This window comes from Cherax quadricarinatus, unplaced genomic scaffold, assembly GCF_038502225.1.
Source record: "Cherax quadricarinatus isolate ZL_2023a unplaced genomic scaffold, ASM3850222v1 Contig437, whole genome shotgun sequence".
NCBI lineage: Eukaryota > Metazoa > Arthropoda > Malacostraca > Decapoda > Parastacidae > Cherax > Cherax quadricarinatus.
The window spans coordinates 1-25000 of record NW_027195463.1 but is presented as its reverse complement, the minus strand read 5'-3'; the positions used below and the strand labels follow the sequence as shown (position 1 = coordinate 25000).

The 25000-nt window shown below is 45.6% G+C and overlaps 1 protein-coding gene across 1 annotated transcript; it reads right to left on the bottom strand.

Annotated features, from left to right (window-relative positions):
* Positions 1-13295: 13295 nt before the first annotated feature.
* Positions 13296-23254, bottom strand: LOC138851373 (dipeptidase 2-like). The gene is made up of 5 exons (XM_070080424.1): positions 23082-23254; positions 22813-22897; positions 22497-22572; positions 14544-14682; positions 13296-13882 (listed from the first exon to the last, which is right to left on the bottom strand). The coding sequence occupies exons 1-5, from the start codon at positions 23241-23243 to the stop codon at positions 13766-13768; spliced, it is 579 nt and encodes a 192-aa protein (XP_069936525.1). The 5' UTR covers positions 23244-23254; the 3' UTR covers positions 13296-13765.
* Positions 23255-25000: the final 1746 nt, after the last annotated feature.

Sequence of the window (25000 nt, the reverse complement as noted above, 5' to 3'; positions counted from 1 at the left end):
CTTGTATGTCTCATAACAATAAAAATGCTTTCAAATGAGCTGATGTAGGTAACAGCTCTAAGCTTCAATAAAGTTAGGAATCCTTAACCTGTAAATAGCTGTCAATAAAGCTAGGATCCTTAACCTTGTCAAACCCTGTTAAAAAAAAAAAAAAAAAAGAGAGAGAGAGAGAGAGAGAGAGAGAGAGAGAGAGAGAGAGAGAGAGAGAGAAAGAGAGAGAGAGAGAGAGAGAGAGAGAGAGAGAGAGAGAGAGAGAGAGAGAGAGAGAGAGAGAGAGAGAGAGAGAGAGAGAGAGAGAGAGAGAGAGAGAGAGAGAGAGAGAGAGAGAAAGAGAGAGAGTGAGAGAGAGAGAGAGAGAGGTAGAGAGAGACAGACAGACAGAGAGAGAAAGAGAGAGAGAGAGAGAGAGAGAGAGAGAGAGAGAGAGAGAGAGAGAGAGACCCCTGGAGACACGGTACAGAGTGTCGAGGGCCTCGCCAAACGTGAGAACTCGTCACAGGAGACAACAGAGTGGAGAAGTTTCTCTCTGTGGATCCACACAGGGATAAAAAAAGTGTTCTCCCTTTTAAAAGCTTCTTTCTTAGTTTCTCTCATCTCCTTCCTCCTCTTATCTCCCTTCTTCTCTCTTTTTTCTTTCGCCTGCATTCATTCCACACACTTAACATCACATTCTTATTGCATTCAACACTTCGCTCCACTGTGGCTGTTGCTGTCTAATGTGGCTGTTGCTGTCTAGTGTGGTTGTTGCTGTCTAATGTGGCTGTTGCTTCTAGTGTGGTTGTTGCTGTGTAATGTGGCTGTTGCTGTCTAATGTGGCTCTTGCTGTCTAATGTGGCTGTTGCTGTCTAGTGTGGCTGTTGCTGTGTAATGTGGCTGTTGCTGTATAATGTGGCTGTTGCTGTCTAATGTGGCTGTTGCTGTCTAGTGTGGTTGTTGTTGTCTAATGTGGCTGTTGCTGTGTAATGTGGCTGTTGCTGTCTAGTGTGGTTGTTACTGTCTAGTGTGGTTGTTGCTGTTCAGTGTGGTTGCTGTTGTCTAGTGTGATTGTTGCTGTGTAATGTGGCTGTTGCTGTCTAGTGTGGCTGTTGCTGTCTAGTGTGGTTGCTGTTGTCTAGTGTGATTGTTGCTGTGTAATGTGGCTGTTGCTGTCTAGTGTGGCTGTTGCTGTCTAGTGTGGTTGTTGTTGTCTAGTGTGATTGTTGCTGTGTAATGTGGCTGTTGCTGTCTAGTGTGTCTATTGCTGTCTAGTGTGGTTGTTGCTGTCTAGTGTGGCTGTTTCTGTTCAGTGTGGTTGTTGCTGTTTAATGTGGCTGTTCCTGTCTAGTATGGTTGCTGCTGTCTAGTGTCGTTGTTGCTGTCTAGTGTGGCTGTTGCTGTTCAGTGTGGTTGCTGTTGTCTAGTGTGATTGTTGCTGTGTAATGTGGCTGTTGCTGTGTAATGTGGCTGTTGCTGTCTAGTGTGGCTGTTACTGTCTAGTGTGGTTGTTGCTGTCTAGTGTGACTGTTGCTGTTCAGTGTGGTTGTTGCTGTTTAATGTGGCAGTTCCTGTCTAGTGTGGTTGTTGCTGTCTAGTGTGGATGTTGCTGTTCTGTGTGGTTGTTGCTGTTTAATGTGGCTGTTGCTGTCTAGTGTGGTTGCTGTTGTCTAGTGTGGATGTTGCTGTCTAGTGTGGTTGCTGTTGTCTAGTGTGGCTGTTGCTGTTCAGTGTTTTTGTTGCTGTTTAATGTGGATGTTGCTGTCTAGTGTGGTTGTTGCTGTCTAGTGTGAGTGTCGCTGTCTAATGTGGTTGTTGCTGTCTAGTGTAGCTGTTGTTGTCTAATGTAAATGTTACTGTCTAGTGTGGTTGTTGCTGTCTAGTGTGATTGGTGTTGTCTAGTGTGGTTGTTGCTGTCTAGTGTGATTGTTGCTGTGTAGTGTGGTTGTTGCTGTCTAGTGTGATTGCTGCTGTTTAATGTGATTGTTGCTGTCTAGTGTGATTGATGCTGCCTAGTGTGGTTATTGCTGTCTAGTGTGGCTGTTGCTGTCTAGTATGGTTGTTGATGTCGAGTGTGACTGCTGCTGTTTAATGTGGTTGTTGCTGTCTAGTGTGATTGATGCTGTCTAGTGTGGTTATTGCTGTCTAGTGTGGTTGTTGCTGTCTAGGGTGGTTGTTGCTGTCTAGTGTGGATGTTGCTGTCTAGTGTGGTTGTTGCTGTCTAGTGTGGTTGTTGCTCTCTAATATAGATTTTGCTGTCTAGTGTGATTGTTGCTGTCTAGTGTGATTGTTGCTGTCTAGTGTGGATGTTGCTGTCTAGTGTGGTTGTTGCTGTCTAGTGTGGATGTTGCTGTCTAGTGTGGTTGTTGCTGTCTAGTGTGGTTGTTGCTCTCTAATATTGATTTTGCTGTCTAGTGTGATTGTTGCTGTCTAGTGTGAGTGTTGCTGTCTAATGTGGTTGTTGTTGTCTAGTGTGGTTGTTGCTGTCTAGTGTGAGTGTTGCTGTCTAATGTGGTTGTTGTTGTCTAGTGTGGTTGTTGCTGTCTAGTGTGGTTGTTGATGTCGAGTGTGACTGCTGCTGTCTAGTGTGGCTGTTGCTGTCTAGTGTGGTTGTTGCTGTGTAGTGTGATTGCTGCTGTTTAATGTGGTTGTTGCTGTCTAATGTGGATGTTGCTGTCTAGTGTGGTTGTTGCTGTCTAGTGTGAATGTTGCTGTCTAGTGTGGTTGTTGCTGTCTAGTGTGGATGTTGCTGTCTAGTGTGGTTGTTGCTGTCTAGTGTGGTTGTTGCTGTCTAGTGTGATTGATGCTGTTTAATGTGGTTGTTGCTGTCTAGTGTGATTGATGCTGTCTAGTGTGGTTATTGCTCTCTAGTGTGATTGATGCTGTCTAGTGTGGTTATTGCTGTCTAGTGTGGTTGTTACTATCTAGTGTTGTTGTTGCTGTTTAGTGTTTTTGTTGCTGTCTAGTGTGGTTGTTGCTCTCTAGTGTGGATGTTGCTGTCTAGTGTGGCTGTTGCTGTCTAGTGTGGTTGTTGCTGTCTAGTGTGATTGATGCTGTTTAATGTGGTTGTTGCTGTCTAGTGTGGATGTTGCTGTCTAGTGTGGATGTTGCTGTCTAGTGTGGTTGTTGCTGTCTAGTGTGGATGTTGCTGTCTAGTGTGGTTGTTGCTGTCTAGTGTGGTTGTTGCTGTCTAGTGTGGTTGTTGCTGTCTAGTGTGATTGATGCTGTCTAGTGTGGTTGTTGCTGTCTAGTGTGGTTGTTGCTGTCTAGTGTGATTGATGCTGTCTAGTGTGGTTGTTGCTGTCTAGTGTGATTGTTGCTGCTTAATGTGGTTGTTGCTGTCTAGGGTGGATGTTGCTGTCTAGTGTGGATGTTGCTGTCTAGTGTGGTTGTTGCTGTCTAGTGTGGTTGTTGCTGTCTAGTGTGGTTATTGCTGTCTAGTGTGGCTGTTGCTGTCTAGTGTGATTGTTGCTGTCTGGTGTGGTTGTTGCTGTCTAGTGTGGTTGTTTCTGTCTAGTGTGGTTGTTGCTGTCTAGTGTGCTTATTGCTGTCTAGTGTGATTGCTGCTGTCTAGTGTGATTGTTGCTGTCTAGTGTGATTGCTGCTGTCTAGTGTGATTGCTGCTGTCTAGTGTGATTGCTGCTGTCTAGTCTGGCTGTTGTTGTCTAGTGTGGTTGTTGCTGCCTAGTCTGGCTGTTGCTGTCTAGTGTGGTTGTTGCTGTCAATTTCGAGATAACATGTTTACCTGTCTACAGACACAGTAGACAATATGTACCTGTCCACGGACAGCAGACACTATTTATCTGCCCACAGAAAGCAGACAGAATGTAACTGTCCACAGGCAGCAAACAGTATATACCTGTTCACAGACAGTATGTACCTGTCCACAGACAGTATATACCTGTTCACAGACAGCAGAGAGTATGTACTTTTCCACTGACAGAGCAGAAAGTATGTACCAATCCACAGACAAAACAGACAGTATGTACCTGTCTACAGACAGTATGTAACTGTCCACAGACAGTATGTACCTGTCCACAGACAGTATGTAACTGTCCACAGACAGTATGTACCTGTCCACAGACAGTATGTACCTGCCCACAGACAGTATGTAACTGTCCACAGACAGTATGTACCTGTCCACAAACACAGAAGAGAGTATGTACCTGTCCACATATTCAGCAGACAGTATGTACATGTCCACAGACACAGCAGACAGTATGTATCTATCCACAAATTCAGCAGACAGTATGTACCTGTCCACAGACACAGCAGACAGTGTGTACCTGTCCACAGACGCAGGAGACAGTATGTGCCTGTCCACAGACACAGCAGGCAGTATGTACATGTCCACAGACACAGCAGACAGTATGTACATGTCAACAGACACAGCAGACAGTATGTACATGTCCACAGACACAGCAGACAGTATGTACATGTCAACAGACACAGCAGACAGTATGTACATGTCCACAGACACAGCAGACAGTATGTACATGTCCACAGACACAGCAGACAGTATGTACATGTCCACAGACACAGCAGACAGTATGTACATGTCCACAGACAGTATGTACATGTCCACAGACACAGCAGACAGTATGTACATGTACACAGACACAGCAGACAGTATGTACATGTCAACAGACACAGCAGACAGTATGTACATGTCAACAGACACAGCAGACAGTATGTACATGTCAACAGACACAGCAGACAGTATGTACATGTCAACAGACACAGCAGACAGTATGTACATGTACACAGACACAGCAGACAGTACATGTCAACAGACACAGCAGACAGTATGTACATGTCAACAGACACAGCAGACAGTATGTACATGTACACAGACACAGCAGACAGTATGTACATGTCAACAGACACAGCAGACAGTATGTACATGTCAACAGACACAGCAGACAGTATGTACATGTCAACAGACACAGCAGACAGTATGTACATGTCAACAGACACAGCAGACAGTATGTACATGTCAACAGACACAGCAGACAGTATGTACATGTCAACAGACACAGCAGACAGTATGTACATGTCAACAGACACAGCAGACAGTATGTACATGTCAACAGACACAGCAGACAGTATGTACATGTCAACAGACACAGCAGACAGTATGTACATGTCAACAGACACAGCAGACAGTATGTACATGTCCACAGACACAGCAGACAGTATGTACATGTCCACAGACACAGCAGACAGTATGTACATGTCAACAGACACAGCAGACAGTATGTACATGTCAACAGACACAGCAGACAGTATGTACATGTCAACAGACACAGCAGACAGTATGTACGTGTCAACAGACACAGCAGACAGTATGTACGTGTCAACAGACACAGCAGACAGTATGTACATGTCAACAGACACAGCAGACAGTATGTACATGTCAACAGACAGTATGTAGCAGACAGTATGTACAGTATGTACACAGACACAGCAGACAGTATGTATGTCACAGACACAGCAGACAGTATGTACATGTCCACAGACACAGCAGACAGTATGTACATGTCAACAGACACAGCAGACAGTATGTACGCAGACACAGCAGACAGTATGTACGCAGACACAGCAGACAGTATGTACATGTACACAGACACAGCAGACAGTATGTACGCAGACACAGCAGACAGTATGTACACAGACACAGCAGACAGTATGTACGCAGACACAGCAGACAGTATGTACGCAGACACAGCAGACAGTATGTACATGTACGCAGACACAGCAGACAGTATGTACGCAGACACAGCAGACAGTATGTACGCAGACACAGCAGACAGTATGTACATGTCAACAGACACAGCAGACAGTATGTACGCAGACACAGCAGACAGTATGTACGCAGACACAGCAGACAGTATGTACGCAGACACAGCAGACAGTATGTACGCAGACACAGCAGACAGTATGTACGCAGACACAGCAGACAGTATGTACATGTCAACAGACACAGCAGACAGTATGTACGCAGACACAGCAGACAGTATGTACGCAGACACAGCAGACAGTATGTACATGTCAACAGACACAGCAGACAGTATGTACGCAGACACAGCAGACAGTATGTACGCAGACACAGCAGACAGTATGTACGCAGACACAGCAGACAGTATGTACGCAGACACAGCAGACAGTATGTACACAGACACAGCAGACAGTATGTACGCAGACACAGCAGACAGTATGTACGCAGACACAGCAGACAGTATGTACACAGACACAGCAGACAGTATGTACGCAGACACAGCAGACAGTATGTACGCAGACACAGCAGACAGTATGTACACAGACACAGCAGACAGTATGTACACAGACACAGCAGACAGTATGTACACAGACACAGCAGACAGTATGTACGCAGACACAGCAGACAGTATGTACGCAGACACAGCAGACAGTATGTACGCAGACACAGCAGACAGTATGTACACAGACACAGCAGACAGTATGTACGCAGACACAGCAGACAGTATGTACGCAGACACAGCATACAGTATGTACACAGACACAGCAGACAGTATGTACACAGACACAGCAGACAGTATGTACACAGACACAGCAGACAGTATGTACGCAGACACAGCAGACAGTATGTACGCAGACACAGCAGACAGTATGTACGCAGACACAGCAGACAGTATGTACGCAGACACAGCAGACAGTATGTACGCAGACACAGCAGACAGTATGTACGCAGACACAGCAGACAGTATGTACGCAGACACAGCAGACAGTATGTACGCAGACACAGCAGACAGTATGTACACAGACACAGCAGACAGTATGTACACAGACACAGCAGACAGTATGTACACAGACACAGCAGACAGTATGTACGCAGACACAGCAGACAGTATGTACGCAGACACAGCAGACAGTATGTACGCAGACACAGCAGACAGTATGTACGCAGACACAGCAGACAGTATGTACGCAGACACAGCAGACAGTATGTACGCAGACACAGCAGACAGTATGTACGCAGACACAGCAGACAGTATGTACGCAGACACAGCAGACAGTATGTACACAGACACAGCAGACAGTATGTACACAGACACAGCAGACAGTATGTACACAGACACAGCAGACAGTATGTACGCAGACACAGCAGACAGTATGTACGCAGACACAGCAGACAGTATGTACGCAGACACAGCAGACAGTATGTACACAGACACAGCAGACAGTATGTACACAGACACAGCAGACAGTATGTACGCAGACACAGCAGACAGTATGTACGCAGACACAGCAGACAGTATGTACGCAGACACAGCAGACAGTATGTACGCAGACACAGCAGACAGTATGTACATGTCCACAGACACAGCAGACAGTATGTACGCAGACACAGCAGACAGTATGTACGCAGACACAGCAGACAGTATGTACGCAGACACAGCAGACAGTATGTACGCAGACACAGCAGACAGTATGTACGCAGACACAGCAGACAGTATGTACGCAGACACAGCAGACAGTATGTACGCAGACACAGCAGACAGTATGTACGCAGACACAGCAGACAGTATGTACACAGACACAGCAGACAGTATGTACATGTCAACAGACACAGCAGACAGTATGTACACAGACACAGCAGACAGTATGTACATGTCAACAGACACAGCAGACAGTATGTACACAGACACAGCAGACAGTATGTACACAGACACAGCAGACAGTATGTACACAGACACAGCAGACAGTATGTACGCAGACACAGCAGACAGTATGTACGCAGACACAGCAGACAGTATGTACGCAGACACAGCAGACAGTATGTACGCAGACACAGCAGACAGTATGTACACAGACACAGCAGACAGTATGTACGCAGACACAGCAGACAGTATGTACGCAGACACAGCAGACAGTATGTACGCAGACACAGCAGACAGTATGTACGCAGACACAGCAGACAGTATGTACATGTCCACAGACACAGCAGACAGTATGTACGCAGACACAGCAGACAGTATGTACGCAGACACAGCAGACAGTATGTACGCAGACACAGCAGACAGTATGTACGCAGACACAGCAGACAGTATGTACACAGACACAGCAGACAGTATGTACGCAGACACAGCAGACAGTATGTACGCAGACACAGCAGACAGTATGTACACAGACACAGCAGACAGTATGTACGCAGACACAGCAGACAGTATGTACGCAGACACAGCAGACAGTATGTACACAGACACAGCAGACAGTATGTACGCAGACACAGCAGACAGTATGTACACAGACACAGCAGACATTATGTACGCAGACACAGCAGACAGTATGTACACAGACACAGCAGACAGTATGTACGCAGACACAGCAGACAGTATGTACGCAGACACAGCAGACAGTATGTACGCAGACACAGCAGACAGTATGTACGCAGACACAGCAGACAGTATGTACACAGACACAGCAGACAGTATGTACGCAGACACAGCAGACAGTATGTACGCAGACACAGCAGACAGTATGTACATGTACGCAGACACAGCAGACAGTATGTACGCAGACACAGCAGACAGTATGTACACAGACACAGCAGACAGTATGTACTCAGACACAGCAGACAGTATGTACGCAGACACAGCAGACAGTATGTACGCAGACACAGCAGACGAGAAGGAATGAGAATAAACAAAGAAAAACTATGAAATATTTATTAAAATACATTAACAGACAAACAACGGTGGTTAACAGACAGAGATGTGAGATGTGTGATGTGCTTACATTGTGAGTCTTGATGATGATGTGCTGTGGTGTTATGGTGATGTATTGTGGCGTTGTGGTGATGTGCTGTGGTGTTATGGTGATGTGTTGTGGCGTTGTGGTGATGTGCTGTGGTGTTATGGTGATGTGGCGTTGTGATGTGCCGTGAGGTTATGGTGATGTGTTGTTGCATTGTGGTGATGTTCTGTTGTGTTATGGTGATGTTGTGTGGCGTTATGTTGATGTGCTGTGGTGTTATGGTGATGTGTTGTGGCGTTATGGTGATGTGCTGTGGTGTTATGGTGATGTGTTGTGGCGTTATGGTGATGTGCTGTGGTGTTATGGTGATGTGTTGTGGCGTTATGGTGATGTGCTGTGGTGTTAAGGTGATGTATTGTGGCGTTATGGTGATGTGCTGTGGTGTTATGGTGATGTGTTGTGGCGTTATGGTGATGTGCTGTGGTGTTATGGTGATGTGTTGTGGCGTTATGGTGATGTGCTGTGGTGTTATGGTGATGTGTTGTGGCGTTATGGTGATGTACTGTGGTGTTATGGTGATGTGCCGTGGTGTTGTGGTGATGTGTTGTGGCGTTATGGTGATGTGCTGTGGTGTTATGGTGATGTGTTGTGGCGTTATGGTGATGTGCTGTGGTGTTATGGTGATGTGTTGTGGTGTTATGGTGATGTGTTGTGGCGTTATGGTGATGTGCTGTGGTGTTATGGTGATGTGCTGTGGTGTTATGGTGATGTGTTGTGGCGTTATGGTGATGTGTTGTGGCGTTATGGTGATGTGCTGTGGTGTTATGGTGATGTGTTGTGGCGTTGTGATGATGTGCTGTGGTGTTCTGGTGTTGTGGCGTTGTGATGTGCCGTGAGGTTATGTTGATGTGTTGTGGCGTTGTGGTGATGTGCTGTGGTGTTATGGTGATGTGGCGTTGTGATGTGCCGTGAGGTTATGGTGATGTGTTGTGGCGTTGTGGTGATGTGCTGTGGTGTTATGGTGATGTGGCATTGTGATGTGCCCTGAGGTTATGGTGATGTGTTGTGGCGTTGTGGTGATGTGCTGTGGTGTTATGGTGATGTGGCGTTGTGATGTGCCGTGAGGTTATGGTGATGTGTTGTGGCGTTGTGGTGATGTGCTGTGGTGTTATGGTGATGTGTTGTGGCGTTGTGATGTGCTGTGGGGTTATGGTGATGTGTTGTGGCGTTATGGTGATGTGTTGTAGTGTTGTGGTGATGTGTTGTGGTGTTATGGTGATGTGCCGTGGTGTTGTGGTGATGTGCTGTGCTGGTGTGGTGTTGTGGTGATGTGCTTTGGTGTTACGGCAATGCGCTCTGGTGTTGTGGTGATGTGCTGTGTTGTGGTGATATACCGTAGTGTTATGGTGATGTGCTGTGGTGTTATGGTGATGTGCTGTAGTGTTGTGGTGATGTGCAGCGGTGTTCTGGTGATGTACTGTGGTGTTATGGTGATGTGCTGTAGTGTTGTGGTGATGTGCAGTGGTGTTCTGGTGATGTACTGTGGTGTTATGGTGATGTGCTGTGGTGTTATGGTGATGTGCCGTGGTGTTGTGATGTGCAGTGGTGATGTCCTGTGGTGTTTTGATGTGTTGTGATGTTCTCTGGTGTTGTACTGTGTTGTGATGATGTGCAGCGGTGTTCTGGTGATGTACTGTGGTGTTATGGTGATGTGCTGTAGTGTTGTGGTGATGTACAATGATGTTGTGATGTGCAGTTTTGTGATGTGCAGTGGCGTTATGGTGATGTGCTTGGTACTGTGATGTGCTGTGGTGATGCAGTGGTGTTATGGTGATGTGCTTGCTACTGTGATGCTGTGGTGTTATGGTGATGTGGTTGCTACTGTGATGTGCTGTGGTGATGCAGTGGTGTTATGGTGATGTGCTTGCTACTGTGATGCTGTGGTGATGCTGTGGTGTTATGGTGATGTGGTTGCTACTGTGATGTGCTGTAGTGATGCAGTGGTGTTATGGTGATGTGCTGTAGTATTGTGGTGATGTGCGTTGGTGTTATGGTAATGTGCTATAGTACTGAGATGTGTAGTGGTGTTATGGAGATGTACAGTGGTGTTGTGATGTGCAGCGGTGCTATGGTGATGTGTTGTGATGTGCAGTGGTGTTATTGTGATGTGCTGTAGTATTGTGATGTGCAGTGGTGCTATGGTGATGTGCTGTGTTGTTGTGATGTGCTGTGGTGTTATGGTGATGCGCTATGGCGTTGTGGTGATGTACAGTGCTGTTATGGTAATGTGCTGTGGTATTGTGGGATGTGCTGTAGTGTTGTGGTGATGTGTTATGGTGTTATGGTGATGCGTTGTGGTGATGTGCTGTGGTGATATGGTGATGTGGAGAGGTGCTATGGTGGTGTGCTCTGGTTTTATGATGTGTTGTGGTGTTATGGTGATGTGCAGTGGTGTTATGGTGATGTGCTGTGTTGTGGTGATGTGCAATGGTGCTATCGTGATGTGCTGTGGTGTTATGGTGATGTGGTGTGGTGTTATGCTGATGTACTGTGGTGTTTTGGTGACGTACTGTGTTGTTATGGTGATGTACTGTGGTGTTATGGTGATGTGCTGTGGTGTTATGATGTGCTGTGGTGTTATGGTGATGTGCTGTGGTGTTATGGTGATGTGCTGTGGTGTTATGGTGATGTGCTGTGGTGTTATGGTGATATGCTGTGATGTTATGATTCGCTATTGTGTTATGGTGATGTGCTGTGGCGTTATGGTGATGTGCTGTGGTGTTATGGTGGTGTGCTGTGGTGTTATGGTGATGTGCTGTGGTGCTATGGTGGTGTGCTGTGGTGTTATGGTGATGTGCTGTGGTGTTATGGTGATGTGCTGTGGTGTTATGGTGATGTGCTATTGTGTTACGGTGATGTGCTGTGGTGTTATGATGTGCTGTAGTGTTATGGTGATGTGCTGTGGTGTTAATGTGATGTGCTGTGGTGTTATGATGTGCTGTGGTGTTATCGTGATGTACTGTGGCTTTATGGTGACGTGCTGTGGTGTTATGGTGATGTGCTTTGGTTTTATGGTGATGTGCTGCAAAGGTGATGTGCAGTGGTGTTATGGTGATGCTCTGTGGTGTTATGGTGATGTGCTGTGGTGTTGCGGTGATGTGCAGTGGTGCTATCGTGATGTGCTGTGGTGTCATAGTGATGTGCTGTGGTGTTATGGTGATGTGCTGTGGTGTTATGGTGATGTGTTGTGGTGTTATGGTTATGTGCTGTGGTGTTATGATGTGCTGCGGTGTTATGGTGATGTGCTGCGGTGTTATGGTGATGTGCTATGGTGTTATGATATTCTGTGGCGCTGCTCTGGGGTGTTGAGTCAACGCTCCAGCTAGAGGCACATCTTACCCACTAACTAGAAATAAATGAGAATGGGGGAGGCCTCTGTGCAGCATTTGTCTGCACATGGTGTGGTTGTAGCACTTGTCTGCACATGGTGTGACTGTAGCACTTGCCTGTACAAGGTGTGGTTGTAGCACATGTCAGTACGTGGTGTGGCTGTAGCACTTGTCTGTACATGGTGTGGTTATAGCACTTGTCTGTACATGGTGTGGCTGTAGCACTTGTCTGTACATGGCATGGCTGTAGCACTTGTCTGCACATGGTGTGGTTGTAGCACTTGTCTGCACATGGTGTGGTTGTAGCATTTGTCTGCACATGGTGTGGTTGTAGCACTTGTCTGCACATGGTGTGACTGTAGCACTTGCCTGTACAAGGTGTGGTTGTAGCACATGTCAGTACGTGGTGTGGTTATAGCACTTGTCTGTACATGGTGTGGCTGTAGCACTTGTCTGTACATGGCATGGCTGTAGCACTTGTCTGCACATGGTGTGGCTGTAGCACTTGTCTACACATGGTGTGGTTATAGCACTTGTCTGTACATGGTGTGATTGTAGCACTTTTTTGTACATGGTGTGGCTGTAGCACTTGTCTGTACATGGTGTGGCTGTAGCACTTGTCTGTACATGATGTGGCTGTAGCACTTGTCTGTACATGGTGTGGCTGTAGCGCTTTTCTGTACATGGTGTGGCTGTAGCGCTTCTCTGTACATGGTGTGGCTGTAGCACTTGTCTGTACATGGTGTGGCTGTAGCACTTGTCTGTACATGGTGTGGCTGTAGCACTTGTCTGTACATGGTGTGGCTGTAGCGCTTTTCTGTACATGGTGTGGCTGTAGCGCTTCTCTGTACATGGTGTGGCTGTAGCACTTGTCTGTACATGGTGTGGCTGTGATGAGTTAGTCACCTCTAACCAGTGAGTATATCACTTCAAAACAGAGATGTCTGACACCACAGCATCTCTGCAGGCTTGCCACAGAGACTGTTTTCTGCAACTTATTTGCTAACCTCTGGCCCCCAACTCACTGGTATGTGCTACTTTCCAGTGGTAGACCCCCGCCCACCAGTGACGTGTCTCCAACTACTGCACCTCGCTTGACTCCAGTATATGAGAGACCATCTTCATGCCCAGGCTAAGGCGTTCAATACAGGATTCCAAGCATTAGGACTGATTACCTCACCTTCCACTCTCTCCACTCTCTACACACATCATCTCAGTATGGAACTGATGATAAAGCCACTGGTGGGCGAGACATCTCCGAATAAGGACAACCAGATGTCGCACGTGTCCACTGCCTCATTCTGTCACTATTGTGTCATTATTGTAGTCATTCAGGTGATTGTGGCACTACTGAACATAGTTGTATCCCAGGAAGAAAAAAAATCGTGTACAAGTCAAAAATATATATACACTTTGAAATACAAATGAAAAAAATTCTTCCATTTCTCCCCAGCGCAGACAGTGTCTGCCACTTTCCCATACAATACACCACCACTCCCTGCAGTTCATACACTGCCAAGGTCCAGACAGTATTACCACGTTATTAGAACGCAGATCAGGATTCATATGAGCTCCAGAAAAGTATGGCCGCCTTAGATCAGACGTCGAGATGCGAGCGTAGGAAATGCAGTGAACGTAGGTGCGGGCGTGGGCGCAGGCGTGGGAGGTCAGGTGCGGGCATCGTCAAGGCTGGCAAATTTGTATCTACAAGGCCAGCGAGCATCGATGTCGTGAATGGGTATAATTTCTTCAGATGGTTTCTCCCCAGCCAGTTCCTCGCGCACCTGACGACACCAAGATTATTATTATTATTATTATTATTATTATTATTATTATTATTATTATTATTATTATTATTATTATTAACGCTGTTGTTTATATTAATGTTGTTACTACTATTATTGCTAGTATTATCATTATTATAATTGTTGCTGTAATTATTATTATTATTATTATTATTATTATTATTATTATTATTATTATTATTATTATTATTATTATTATTATTATTATTATTACACTCGAAACCAAGCAGCTTCATTCTTCAAGACAAGTTACGGAATTAAATTCTTGTTGAGTTAAAATTGAACCAAATCAACACTGAAGAAACTGTTCCCTGTAACGTGAACACGCGTGCAAAGGGCCATTTTGCAGAGACCGTTTGGGTCTTCCCTCTGCCTGGGTAATATGATATCCCCCCCGTCCCCCCAGTAGTGAATCAGTGGGAAAAAATGGCACACTATATAGGGGTAATAACTATTTTTTTTCACTGTTGGCTTCCCCTCGGTACTATTACAATAGATATCCCTTCCATTTTTTCCAGAAAATTGACAGTCGGCAAACAGCAGTTCAACTGTCGACTGTCCAACGGCATTGACATTCAGCCGACAGCCTCATCGTGTAACAGCCAACTAAAGGCCCTGCAACAGACAGCACCAACAGCACCTGTTCGACCCTCCTGAAGACCCGCAGCAGGTTGAGTCCAGCCAATTTCTTCAGATCTTGTAGGGACCAGGTCGGGTCCTTCAGCAGCTCAGCGAAAAGTTCAGGATACCTCGACACGTCCTCCAGTCCTTCAGGCGTCCTGAAGGAGTGAGATTAATAGTTAATGTGTCTCACAGTGTGTCTTATCCTCAAGAAGTGTGATGAGTGGTTAACGTGTTTCTCAGTCCTGAAGGGGTGAGACAAGTAGTTTATACGTCTCTCAAATGAAAAATAAAAATAGAATGTTGTCCCACACTCTCCCATAAGGTCTTGTTAGGGATTAAACATTATTACACAAGTGTCTGGCGACCATCTTCCACAGCGTTCATATTACCCAGCGTTCATCCCCCCGAGCGTTCACCTATACAACGTTCATTTTGTCGCATTGTTTACCAGCCAGGAGACACATCAACACTATACATAGGTGAGCGCAGTCTTCTGCAGTCTACTGACTTAGCCGCACACACGTAAGTTAGTAGACTGCAGAAAACTGGAAATGAGACACTTATGCAGCATATGGGAATCTTTATTCAGGAAACGTTTCGCCACGCAGTGGCTTCATCAGTCCAATACAAAGAGGAAGGCGTAAGGAGAGGAGGAGAATGAGGTAATCAGTCCCTCAACCTGGAGTCGATGTGTTCAGTCCATCAATCTTGTAGAATGTACAGCATAGGGCCGTAGACATGGCTTATATACTGTAGTGAGGTGACGTGAAGCAGTTGGAGGCGGGGTCATAGTGGTACCATCCACTAGTCGAAGTAGGTCTTCGTCCAAAGGTTGAACAAGTGTTGAAGAATTCTTTGTAACAAGATCCCATGATGCTGCTGTGTCTGACAGTTGTGATGAATGGTTTGAAAAACCGACATGTTGAAGATTGAGACACTTATGCAGCATATGGGAATCTTTATTCAGGAAACGTTTCGCCACGCAGTGGCTTCATCAGTCCAATACAAAGAGGAAGGCGTAAGGAGAGGAGGAGAATGAGGTAATCAGTCCCTCAACCTGGAGTCGATGTGTTCAGTCCATCAATCTTGTAGAATGTACAGCATAGGGCCGTAGACATGGCTTATATACTGTAGTGAGGTGACGTGAAGCAGTTGGAGGCGGGGTCATAGTGGTACCATCCACTAGTCGAAGTAGGTCTTCGTCCAAAGGTTGAACAAGTGTTGAAGAATTCTTTGTAACAAGATCCCATGATGCTGCTGTGTCTGACAGTTGTGATGAATGGTTTGAAAAACCGACATGTTGAAGATTGAGACACTTATGCAGCATATGGGAATCTTTATTCAGGAAACGTTTCGCCACGCAGTGGCTTCATCAGTCCAATACAAAGAGGAAGGCGTAAGGAGAGGAGGAGAATGAGGTAATCAGTCCCTCAACCTGGAGTCGATGTGTTCAGTCCATCAATCTTGTAGAATGTACAGCATAGGGCCGTAGACATGGCTTATATACTGTAGTGAGGTGACGTGAAGCAGTTGGAGGCGGGGTCATAGTGGGTCGAAGTAGGTCTTCGTCCAAAGTGCTGACAGGGGTCATAGTGGTACCTCATCAGTCCAATACATTCAGTCCCTATGCTACATGAACACATCGACTCCAGGTTGAGGGACTGATTACCTCATTCTCCTCCTCTCCTTACGCCTTCCTCTTTGTATTGGACTGATGAAGCCACTGCGTGGCGAAACGTTTCCTGAATAAAGATTCCCATATGCTGCATAAGTGTCTCAATCTTCAACATGTCGGTTTTTCAAACCATTCATCACAACTGTCAGACACAGCAGCATCATGGGATCTTGTTACAAAGAATTCTTCAACACTTGTTCAACCTTTGGACGAAGACCTACTTCGACTAGTGGATGGTACCACTATGACCCCGCCTCCAACTGCTTCACGTCACCTCACTACAGTATATAAGCCATGTCTACGGCCCTATGCTGTACATTCTACAAGATTGATGGACTGAACACATCGACTCCAGGTTGAGGGACTGATTACCTCATTCTCCTCCTCTCCTTACGCCTTCCTCTTTGTATTGGACTGATGAAGCCACTGCGTGGCGAAACGTTTCCTGAATAAAGATTCCCATATGCTGCATAAGTGTCTCAATCTTCAACATGTCGGTTTTTCAAACCATTCATCACAACTGTCAGACACAGCAGCATCATGGGATCTTGTTACAAAGAATTCTTCAACACTTGTTCAACCTTTGGACGAAGACCTACTTCGACTAGTGGATGGTACCACTATGACCCCGCCTCCAACTGCTTCACGTCACCTCACTACAGTATATAAGCCATGTCTACGGCCCTATGCTGTACATTCTACAAGATTGATGGACTGAACACATCGACTCCAGGTTGAGGGACTGATTACCTCATTCTCCTCCTCTCCTTACGCCTTCCTCTTTGTATTGGACTGATGAAGCCACTGCGTGGCGAAACGTTTCCTGAATAAAGATTCCCATATGCTGCATAAGTGTCTCAATCTTCAACATGTCGGTTTTTCAAACCATTCATCACAACTGTCAGACACAGCAGCATCATGGGATCTTGTTACAAAGAATTCTTCAACACTTGTTCAACCTTTGGACGAAGACCTACTTCGACTAGTGGATGGTACCACTATGACCCCGCCTCCAACTGCTTCACGTCACCTCACTACAGTATATAAGCCATGTCTACGGCCCTATGCTGTACATTCTACAAGATTGATGGACTGAACACATCGACTCCAGGTTGAGGGACTGATTACCTCATTCTCCTCCTCTCCTTACGCCTTCCTCTTTGTATTGGACTGATGAAGCCACTGCGTGGCGAAACGTTTCCTGAATAAAGATTCCCATATGCTGCATAAGTGTCTCAATCTTCAACATGTCGGTTTTTCAAACCATTCATCACAACTGTCAGACACAGCAGCATCATGGGATCTTGTTACAAAGAATTCTTCAACACTTGTTCAACCTTTGGACGAAGACCTACTTCGACTAGTGGATGGTACCACTATGACCCCGCCTCCAACTGCTTCACGTCACCTCACTACAGTATATAAGCCATGTCTACGGCCCTATGCTGTACATTCTACAAGATTGATGGACTGAACACATCGACTCCAGGTTGAGGGACTGATTACCTCATTCTCCTCCTCTCCTTACGCCTTCCTCTTTGTATTGGACTGATGAAGCCACTGCGTGGCGAAACGTTTCCTGAATAAAGATTCCCATATGCTGCATAAGTGTCTCAATCTTCAACTTGTCGGTTTTTCAAACCATTCATCACAACTGTCAGACACAGCAGCATCATGGGATCTTGTTACAAAGAATTCTTCAACACTTGTTCAACCTTTGGACGAAGACCTACTTCGACTAGTGGATGGTACCACTATGACCCCGCCTCCAACTGCTTCACGTCACCTCACTACAGTATATAAGCCATGTCTACGGCCCTATGCTGTACATTCTACAAGATTGATGGACTGAACACATCGACTCCAGGTTGAGGGACTGATTACCTCATTCTCCTCCTCTCCTTACGCCTTCCTCTTTGTATTGGACTGATGAAGCCACTGCGTGGCGAAACGTTTCCTGAATAAAGATTCCCATATGCTGCATAAGTGTCTCAATCTTCAACATGTCGGTTTTTCAAACCATTCATCACAACTGTCAGACACAGCAGCATCATGGGATCTTGTTACAAAGAATTCTTCAACACTTGTTCAACCTTTGGACGAAGACCTACTTCGACTAGTGGATGGTACCACTATGACCCCGCCTCCAACTGCTTCACGTCACCTCACTACAGTATATAAGCCATGTCTACGGCCCTATGCTGTACATTCTACAAGATTGATGGACTGAACACATCGACTCCAGGTTGAGGGACTGATTACCTCATTCTCCTCCTCTCCTTACGCCTTCCTCTTTGTATTGGACTGATGAAGCCACTGCGTGGCGAAACGTTTCCTGAATAAAGATTCCCATATGCTGCATAAGTGTCTCAATCTTCAACATGTCGGTTTTTCAAACCATTCATCACAACTGTCAGACACAGCAGCATCATGGGATCTTGTTACAAAGAATTCTTCAACACTTGTTCAACCTTTGGACGAAGACCTACTTCGACTAGTGGATGGTACCACTATGACCCCGCCTCCAACTGCTTCACGTCACCTCACTACAGTATATAAGCCATGTCTACGGCCCTATGCTGTACATTCTACAAGATTGATGGACTGAACACATCGACTCCAGGTTGAGGGACTGATTACCTCATTCTCCTCCTCTCCTTACGCCTTCCTCTTTGTATTGGACTGATGAAGCCACTGCGTGGCGAAACGTTTCCTGAATAAAGATTCCCATATGCTGCATAAGTGTCTCAATCTTCAACATGTCGGTTTTTCAAACCATTCATCACAACTGTCAGACACAGCAGCATCATGGGATCTTGTTACAAAGAATTCTTCAACACTTGTTCAACCTTTGGACGAAGACCTACTTCGACTAGTGGATGGTACCACTATGACCCCGCCTCCATCTGCTTCACGTCACCTCACTACAGTATATAAGCCATGTCTACGGCCCTATGCTGTACATTCTACAAGATTGATGGACTGAACACATCGACTCCAGGTTGAGGGACTGATTACCTCATTCTCCTCCTCTCCTTACGCCTTCCTCTTTGTACCGAGGGACTGATTACCTCATCTTTTGTATATAGTTCTACTGTCTTCCTATTATGTCCTAGAATCTGTATTGATAAAGCCACTGGATGGCGAAACGTCTACTACAATAAAGATATCCAGATGTTGCACATGTGTCTTAACTTTCATATTGTCGGTATTTTATACCTTTCTTTGCACAACTTGTCAGACACTGCAACATCATGGAATCTTGGTTCAGAGGACATCTACAAGACCTTCTTCACGGCTGCTGCAACTAACCCATCTCTTTGGGAAGGACCTACTTCCACTGGGGAATCCCGCCTACCAGTGACTGACCTCGTCTGCTGCCCGTCCCATTCACTGACGCCTATAAAAAGCGCCAGTCTTCTTGCCTTTGCTCCAGACTCTCCTCCACCACGATGCTGTGAACACTAACTCCAAGGCCGAGGGACTGATTACCTCATCTTTTGTATATAGTTCTACTGTCTTCCTATTATGTCCTAGAATCTGTATTGATAAAGCCACTGGATGGCGAAACGTCTACTACAATAAAGATATCCAGATGTTGCACTTCCTCTTTGTATTGGACTGATGAAGCCACTGCGTGGCGAAACGTTTCCTGAATAAAGATTCCCATATGCTGCATAAGTGTCTCAATCTTCAACATGTCGGTTTTTCAAACCATTCATCACAACTGTCAGACACAGCAGCATCATGGGATCTTGTTACAAAGAATTCTTCAACACTTGTTCAACCTTTGGACGAAGACCTACTTCGACTAGTGGATGGTACCACTATGACCCCGCCTCCAACTGCTTCACGTCACCTCACTACAGTATATAAGCCATGTCTACGGCCCTATGCTGTACATTCTACAAGATTGATGGACTGAACACATCGACTCCAGGTTGAGGGACTGATTACCTCATTCTCCTCCTCTCCTTACGCCTTCCTCTTTGTATTGGACTGATGAAGCCACTGCGTGGCGAAACGTTTCCTGAATAAAGATTCCCATATGCTGCATAAGTGTCTCAATCTTCAACATGTCGGTTTTTCAAACCATTCATCACAACTGTCAGACACAGCAGCATCATGGGATCTTGTTACAAAGAATTCTTCAACACTTGTTCAACCTTTGGACGAAGACCTACTTCGACTAGTGGATGGTACCACTATGACCCCGCCTCCAACTGCTTCACGTCACCTCACTACAGTATATAAGCCATGTCTACGGCCCTATGCTGTACATTCTACAAGATTGATGGACTGAACACATCGACTCCAGGTTGAGGGACTGATTACCTCATTCTCCTCCTCTCCTTACGCCTTCCTCTTTGTATTGGACTGATGAAGCCACTGCGTGGCGAAACGTTTCCTGAATAAAGATTCCCATATGCTGCATAAGTGTCTCAATCTTCAACATGTCGGTTTTTCAAACCATTCATCACAACTGTCAGACACAGCAGCATCATGGGATCTTGTTACAAAGAATTCTTCAACACTTGTTCAACCTTTGGACGAAGACCTACTTCGACTAGTGGATGGTACCACTATGACCCCGCCTCCAACTGCTTCACGTCACCTCACTACAGTATATAAGCCATGTCTACGGCCCTATGCTGTACATTCTACAAGATTGATGGACTGAACACATCGACTCCAGGTTGAGGGACTGATTACCTCATTCTCCTCCTCTCCTTACGCCTTCCTCTTTGTATTGGACTGATGAAGCCACTGCGTGGCGAAACGTTTCCTGAATAAAGATTCCCATATGCTGCATAAGTGTCTCAATCTTCAAGTACATGTACATAGGCCTAGATGACATTAATGACATACTACTATATAGAAAGCCGGTTGTTGTGCAGAGCATTTCGGACAAATTAGGTCAGTTTTTGATAAATTAGACACATGTGCAACTCTTGGGTATCTTTATTGAGGAAACGTTTCGCCACACAGTGCCTTGTGTGGCGAAACGTTTCCTCAATAAAGATACCCAAGAGTTGCACATGTGTCTAATTTATCATGTCGGTTCTCTGAACCATTCATCTACAGGTCAGTTTTTGTCCCAGGATGCGACCCACACCAGTCCACTAACACCCAGGTGCCCATTTTATACTGATGGGTGAACATGGACAGCAGGTGTCATATGGAAACATGTCCTGATGTTTTCCAGCTGTAACTGGGATTGGAACTCCGGATCTCCGTGAGCTGAGTGCGCTAGCGATCTAACTACGGGACTGAAGAAGCCTACTGTGTAGGCGAAACGTTTCGGAGTTGGTGCTCTCAACACCAACCCCAAGGCTGAGGGACTGATTATCTCATCTTTTGTATATAGTTCCACCGTCTTCTAATTATGTCCTAGAATCTGTATTGATAAAGCCACTGGATGGCGAAACGTCTACAATAAAGATATCCACATATTGCACATGTGTCTTAACTTTTATAAAGATACCTAACTGTTGCACATGTGTCTTACTTACCAGGTCACCATGTGTCACACACCAGTCTGCGCCTATATATACTGACTCATTCCCACCCACGTATTTGCCCATCAAACCCAGACCTTTGCATTTAAAAGAACCTGAGACCGGAAGATTTCTGGGTCAGAAATTGACGTAAAGAACACGAATTCATGGATCTATCCAGCTCGTCTAACACCAACACTCAACCCACTCACATTTTTGTGTTAAAGAACTTGAAAGTAAAACACCTGTGAATAGTAATCAGATGTTCAAAAGGTGCTATTAATTTTGGGGGAATATTACAGAGCACTGGCTTGTGTGGGCGAAACGTAGTCAATAAAAGGCCACATTATATTTCATTTGTGTTTATTTTTTCAAACACTGAGTGGAGACCAGCAAGGCAGAGATTACCCAGGTGAAACACCGAACCAGCTGCCACAGTGGGTAATCACACCAATTAACTCCTGAGTCCACGCCATCTGCACCTGATGGTCGCGAAATACCTATCCGCGGATCATGTGCGATTCGAATCCATCCCGAGAATGGCTGGTTTATTGAGTTTAAAGCCTGCCGGCTACGAGAGGGTCATTAAAGCTGCGTGAAACCTGTTCACCACCAGTCAAGAATACTTATATACTGTATATATAATCCTACCTATCGCAGAATATGATTTAAATCTATTCTCACCTATAAATGGCTACAGGAATCGAGTTACAGCTCCTGGGCCCTGCTATTCAATGGTACTCTGCTATTTGTGGTTGCGGGGGTCAAATCACGGGTCCTTGGCCCTATTACTTACTTATTGATGCCGTCGAAGCCAGCGCCGATACCCACGTGGTCGACACCTGCCATGGTACGCACCTGGTTGATGTGACCTGGGGGACGAGGAATTGTTACTTACTACCAGGTGGGAATGATCACTGCTCTCATTGGTACCTTTATTCATGACGTCATAGGTAAGTAAAGCTGCTGACTGGCCACTTTAGCAATGACGTCAGAGGTAAACAATAGATTCTTAGCTCTATAATAGACAAGTAAATATAGAAGAATAGCGAATACGAAAAGGTAAAGTCTGCTAAATGTGATACAAAATACAGCAAACAGAGTATACGTACCTACAACGTCCTGTATGGTGGCTGTCTCACTGCAACTGATGAAGTCTGTGTAGAAGCTCACCATTACTAATCCTCCATTGAGAGCCTGAAACCACAGCAACACCAGGTCAAGATTGCTTACCCTTTATCCTACGTCAACTACAGTGACCTCCCCCCCCCCTAGGACAGTTGTAGTGACCCAACGGCAACTTGATTGACCTCTGTTCATCTGAAGCGACTTTATATCATTTGGCCAGATATGTCAATTTCAGAGACAGAGAGAGACCTACCAGGGAACTGAGAATGTCGTCTGGTAGGTTCCTGTCTATGTGACAGAGGGCGCGAGTGGCAGAGTGTGAGAAAATGACAGGGGCGCGAGAGGTGGACAGTACGTCTCTCGCTGTCTTGCTCGAGGCGTGAGACAGGTCCACAAGCATCCCCACTCTGTTCATCTCCCAGATCATCTCCTGCAGGAGTATGAGAGTGGTAAGGAAGCATTCCACTCACTTTATCTCCTGTAAGTGTGAGTAATGAAACAACATCCCCACCCTCTTCATCTCCCAGATTAGTGACTAAAAATCTTGAATGCTTCAAATAACATTATGCAGCATAAGTAATTGCGTGATGCTTCAATAACGCCTTTTGTGGACAAAACGTTTTGTCCACAAAAAAAGCGTTTTCTTTTGTCCAAGTGTTGCACACTTTTATTCACCTGAAACATTAAAATATCTACACTAAATATTTCATTATATCATTTTTAATACTTCCAATTTGAATTAATTGTTTTATGACTCAGCGACGGGCTGGAGTTTTGAGACTCTATGACCGCGGGTTCAATCCCGGCCGGGGGTATGGTTTATAATAAACACAGTTATAAACAAACATTTATTTACAGAATTTACATGACATGCATAATCATACATAAAAAAATAACACAGTAATGCCAAATATCAGAGGTGGTGGTCAACAGGTCATCAAGAGTGGGGTGTCGAAATTGCTTGACGTAAACAGGAGTCATCATGGCGGCCAGAACGACTCCTGGTAGTTGACTCGGGGAGACGGGGAAAACTGTTACTGATACGTTATCATCCACGCGAGTTTATTCCATTGACATTCTTGTTCATGACGAAGAATCTTAATTGTTTAAGGTCACCTGACTTCACCCCATGCCTGAGGGCCAGCCGAACCTGGGTGCTGGCTGTCTTCTCGTCAATGTTGTAGGTGTTGACAATGTACTTCAGGATGGCCTGAAGGGATGATCCTCGTTTGCCTTTCAGCTTATCGATAGCGGCAGCAATCATTGTAGAGTAGTCCGGGTGTGTGGGAACTTTCCTTGTGTCTGCAAGTTCCTCGACGAACTCCTTGGAGATAGTCTCGGAGATATTGGAGGTCTTCTTGGAGATTTTGCATGTCTTCTTGGAGGTCTTGCAGGTCTTCTTTGATGTCTTACATGTCTTCTTGGAGGTCTTGCATATCTTTTTGGAGATCTTGCATGTCTTTCTGGAGGTCTTCTCGGAGACCTGGCATTCCTTTTTGGAGATCTTGGAAATCTTCGCTTCAGCTGAACTCTTGTTAATCTTGAACGACCCCGTGGCACCAACACCTTTCATCTGGCGTAAGGCGCCGGAAGCAACACCTCGTCTCAAGGCAACCTTCACGTGGGTGGAGGCAAGTTTTTCACTAATATCATACTCGGCGACGATATACTTCAAAATAGCCTGACGAGATGACCCCCGACGCTCGTTGAGGTCATTGATGGCGGCAGCAACCATCGACGAGTACTCAGGATGGGAAGCGGGTTTATTCATGCCTTGTCCGGAAGTTATTTTGGGGATAACGACACCCATACCACAGGCTACAGTTAAATACTTGGGGTAAAGAATCCTCATCTTCGTCCGCCTCTTAGAGAGTAATACAGTTACAGAACGACGTAACAGTGTTATCAGTCTGACCCCGTGTATCCTGTCCTGAGCGTGAGTGAGTAGAAACGTTTGGAATAGCCGTTTATATAGCGCGTCGAAAAGTCAGTGAGGTGAAGAGTTGCAATGAAGGCGCTCAGAGACGTTAGCCTAAGAACATAAGAATGGAGGAACACTACAGAAGGCCTACTGGCCCATACAAGGCAGGTCCTTAACAAAATCATCGTAATAAAGTTGGTAGAATTACCATCACCCTTAAAGTTTTGAGGGACTGACCACCTCAAAACTTT

Coding starts and splice junctions, on each gene's coding strand:
- LOC138851373 (XM_070080424.1), bottom strand. CDS start 23,243: ATGAACAGAGTGGGGATGCTTGTGGACCTGTCTCACGCCTCGAGCAAG. Junction 22,898..23,081: donor ACGACATTCTCAGTTCCCTG/GTAGGTCTCTCT, acceptor CTGTGGTTTCAG/GCTCTCAATGGAGGATTAGT. Junction 22,573..22,812: donor CACCATACAGGACGTTGTAG/GTACGTATACTC, acceptor CTCGTCCCCCAG/GTCACATCAACCAGGTGCGT.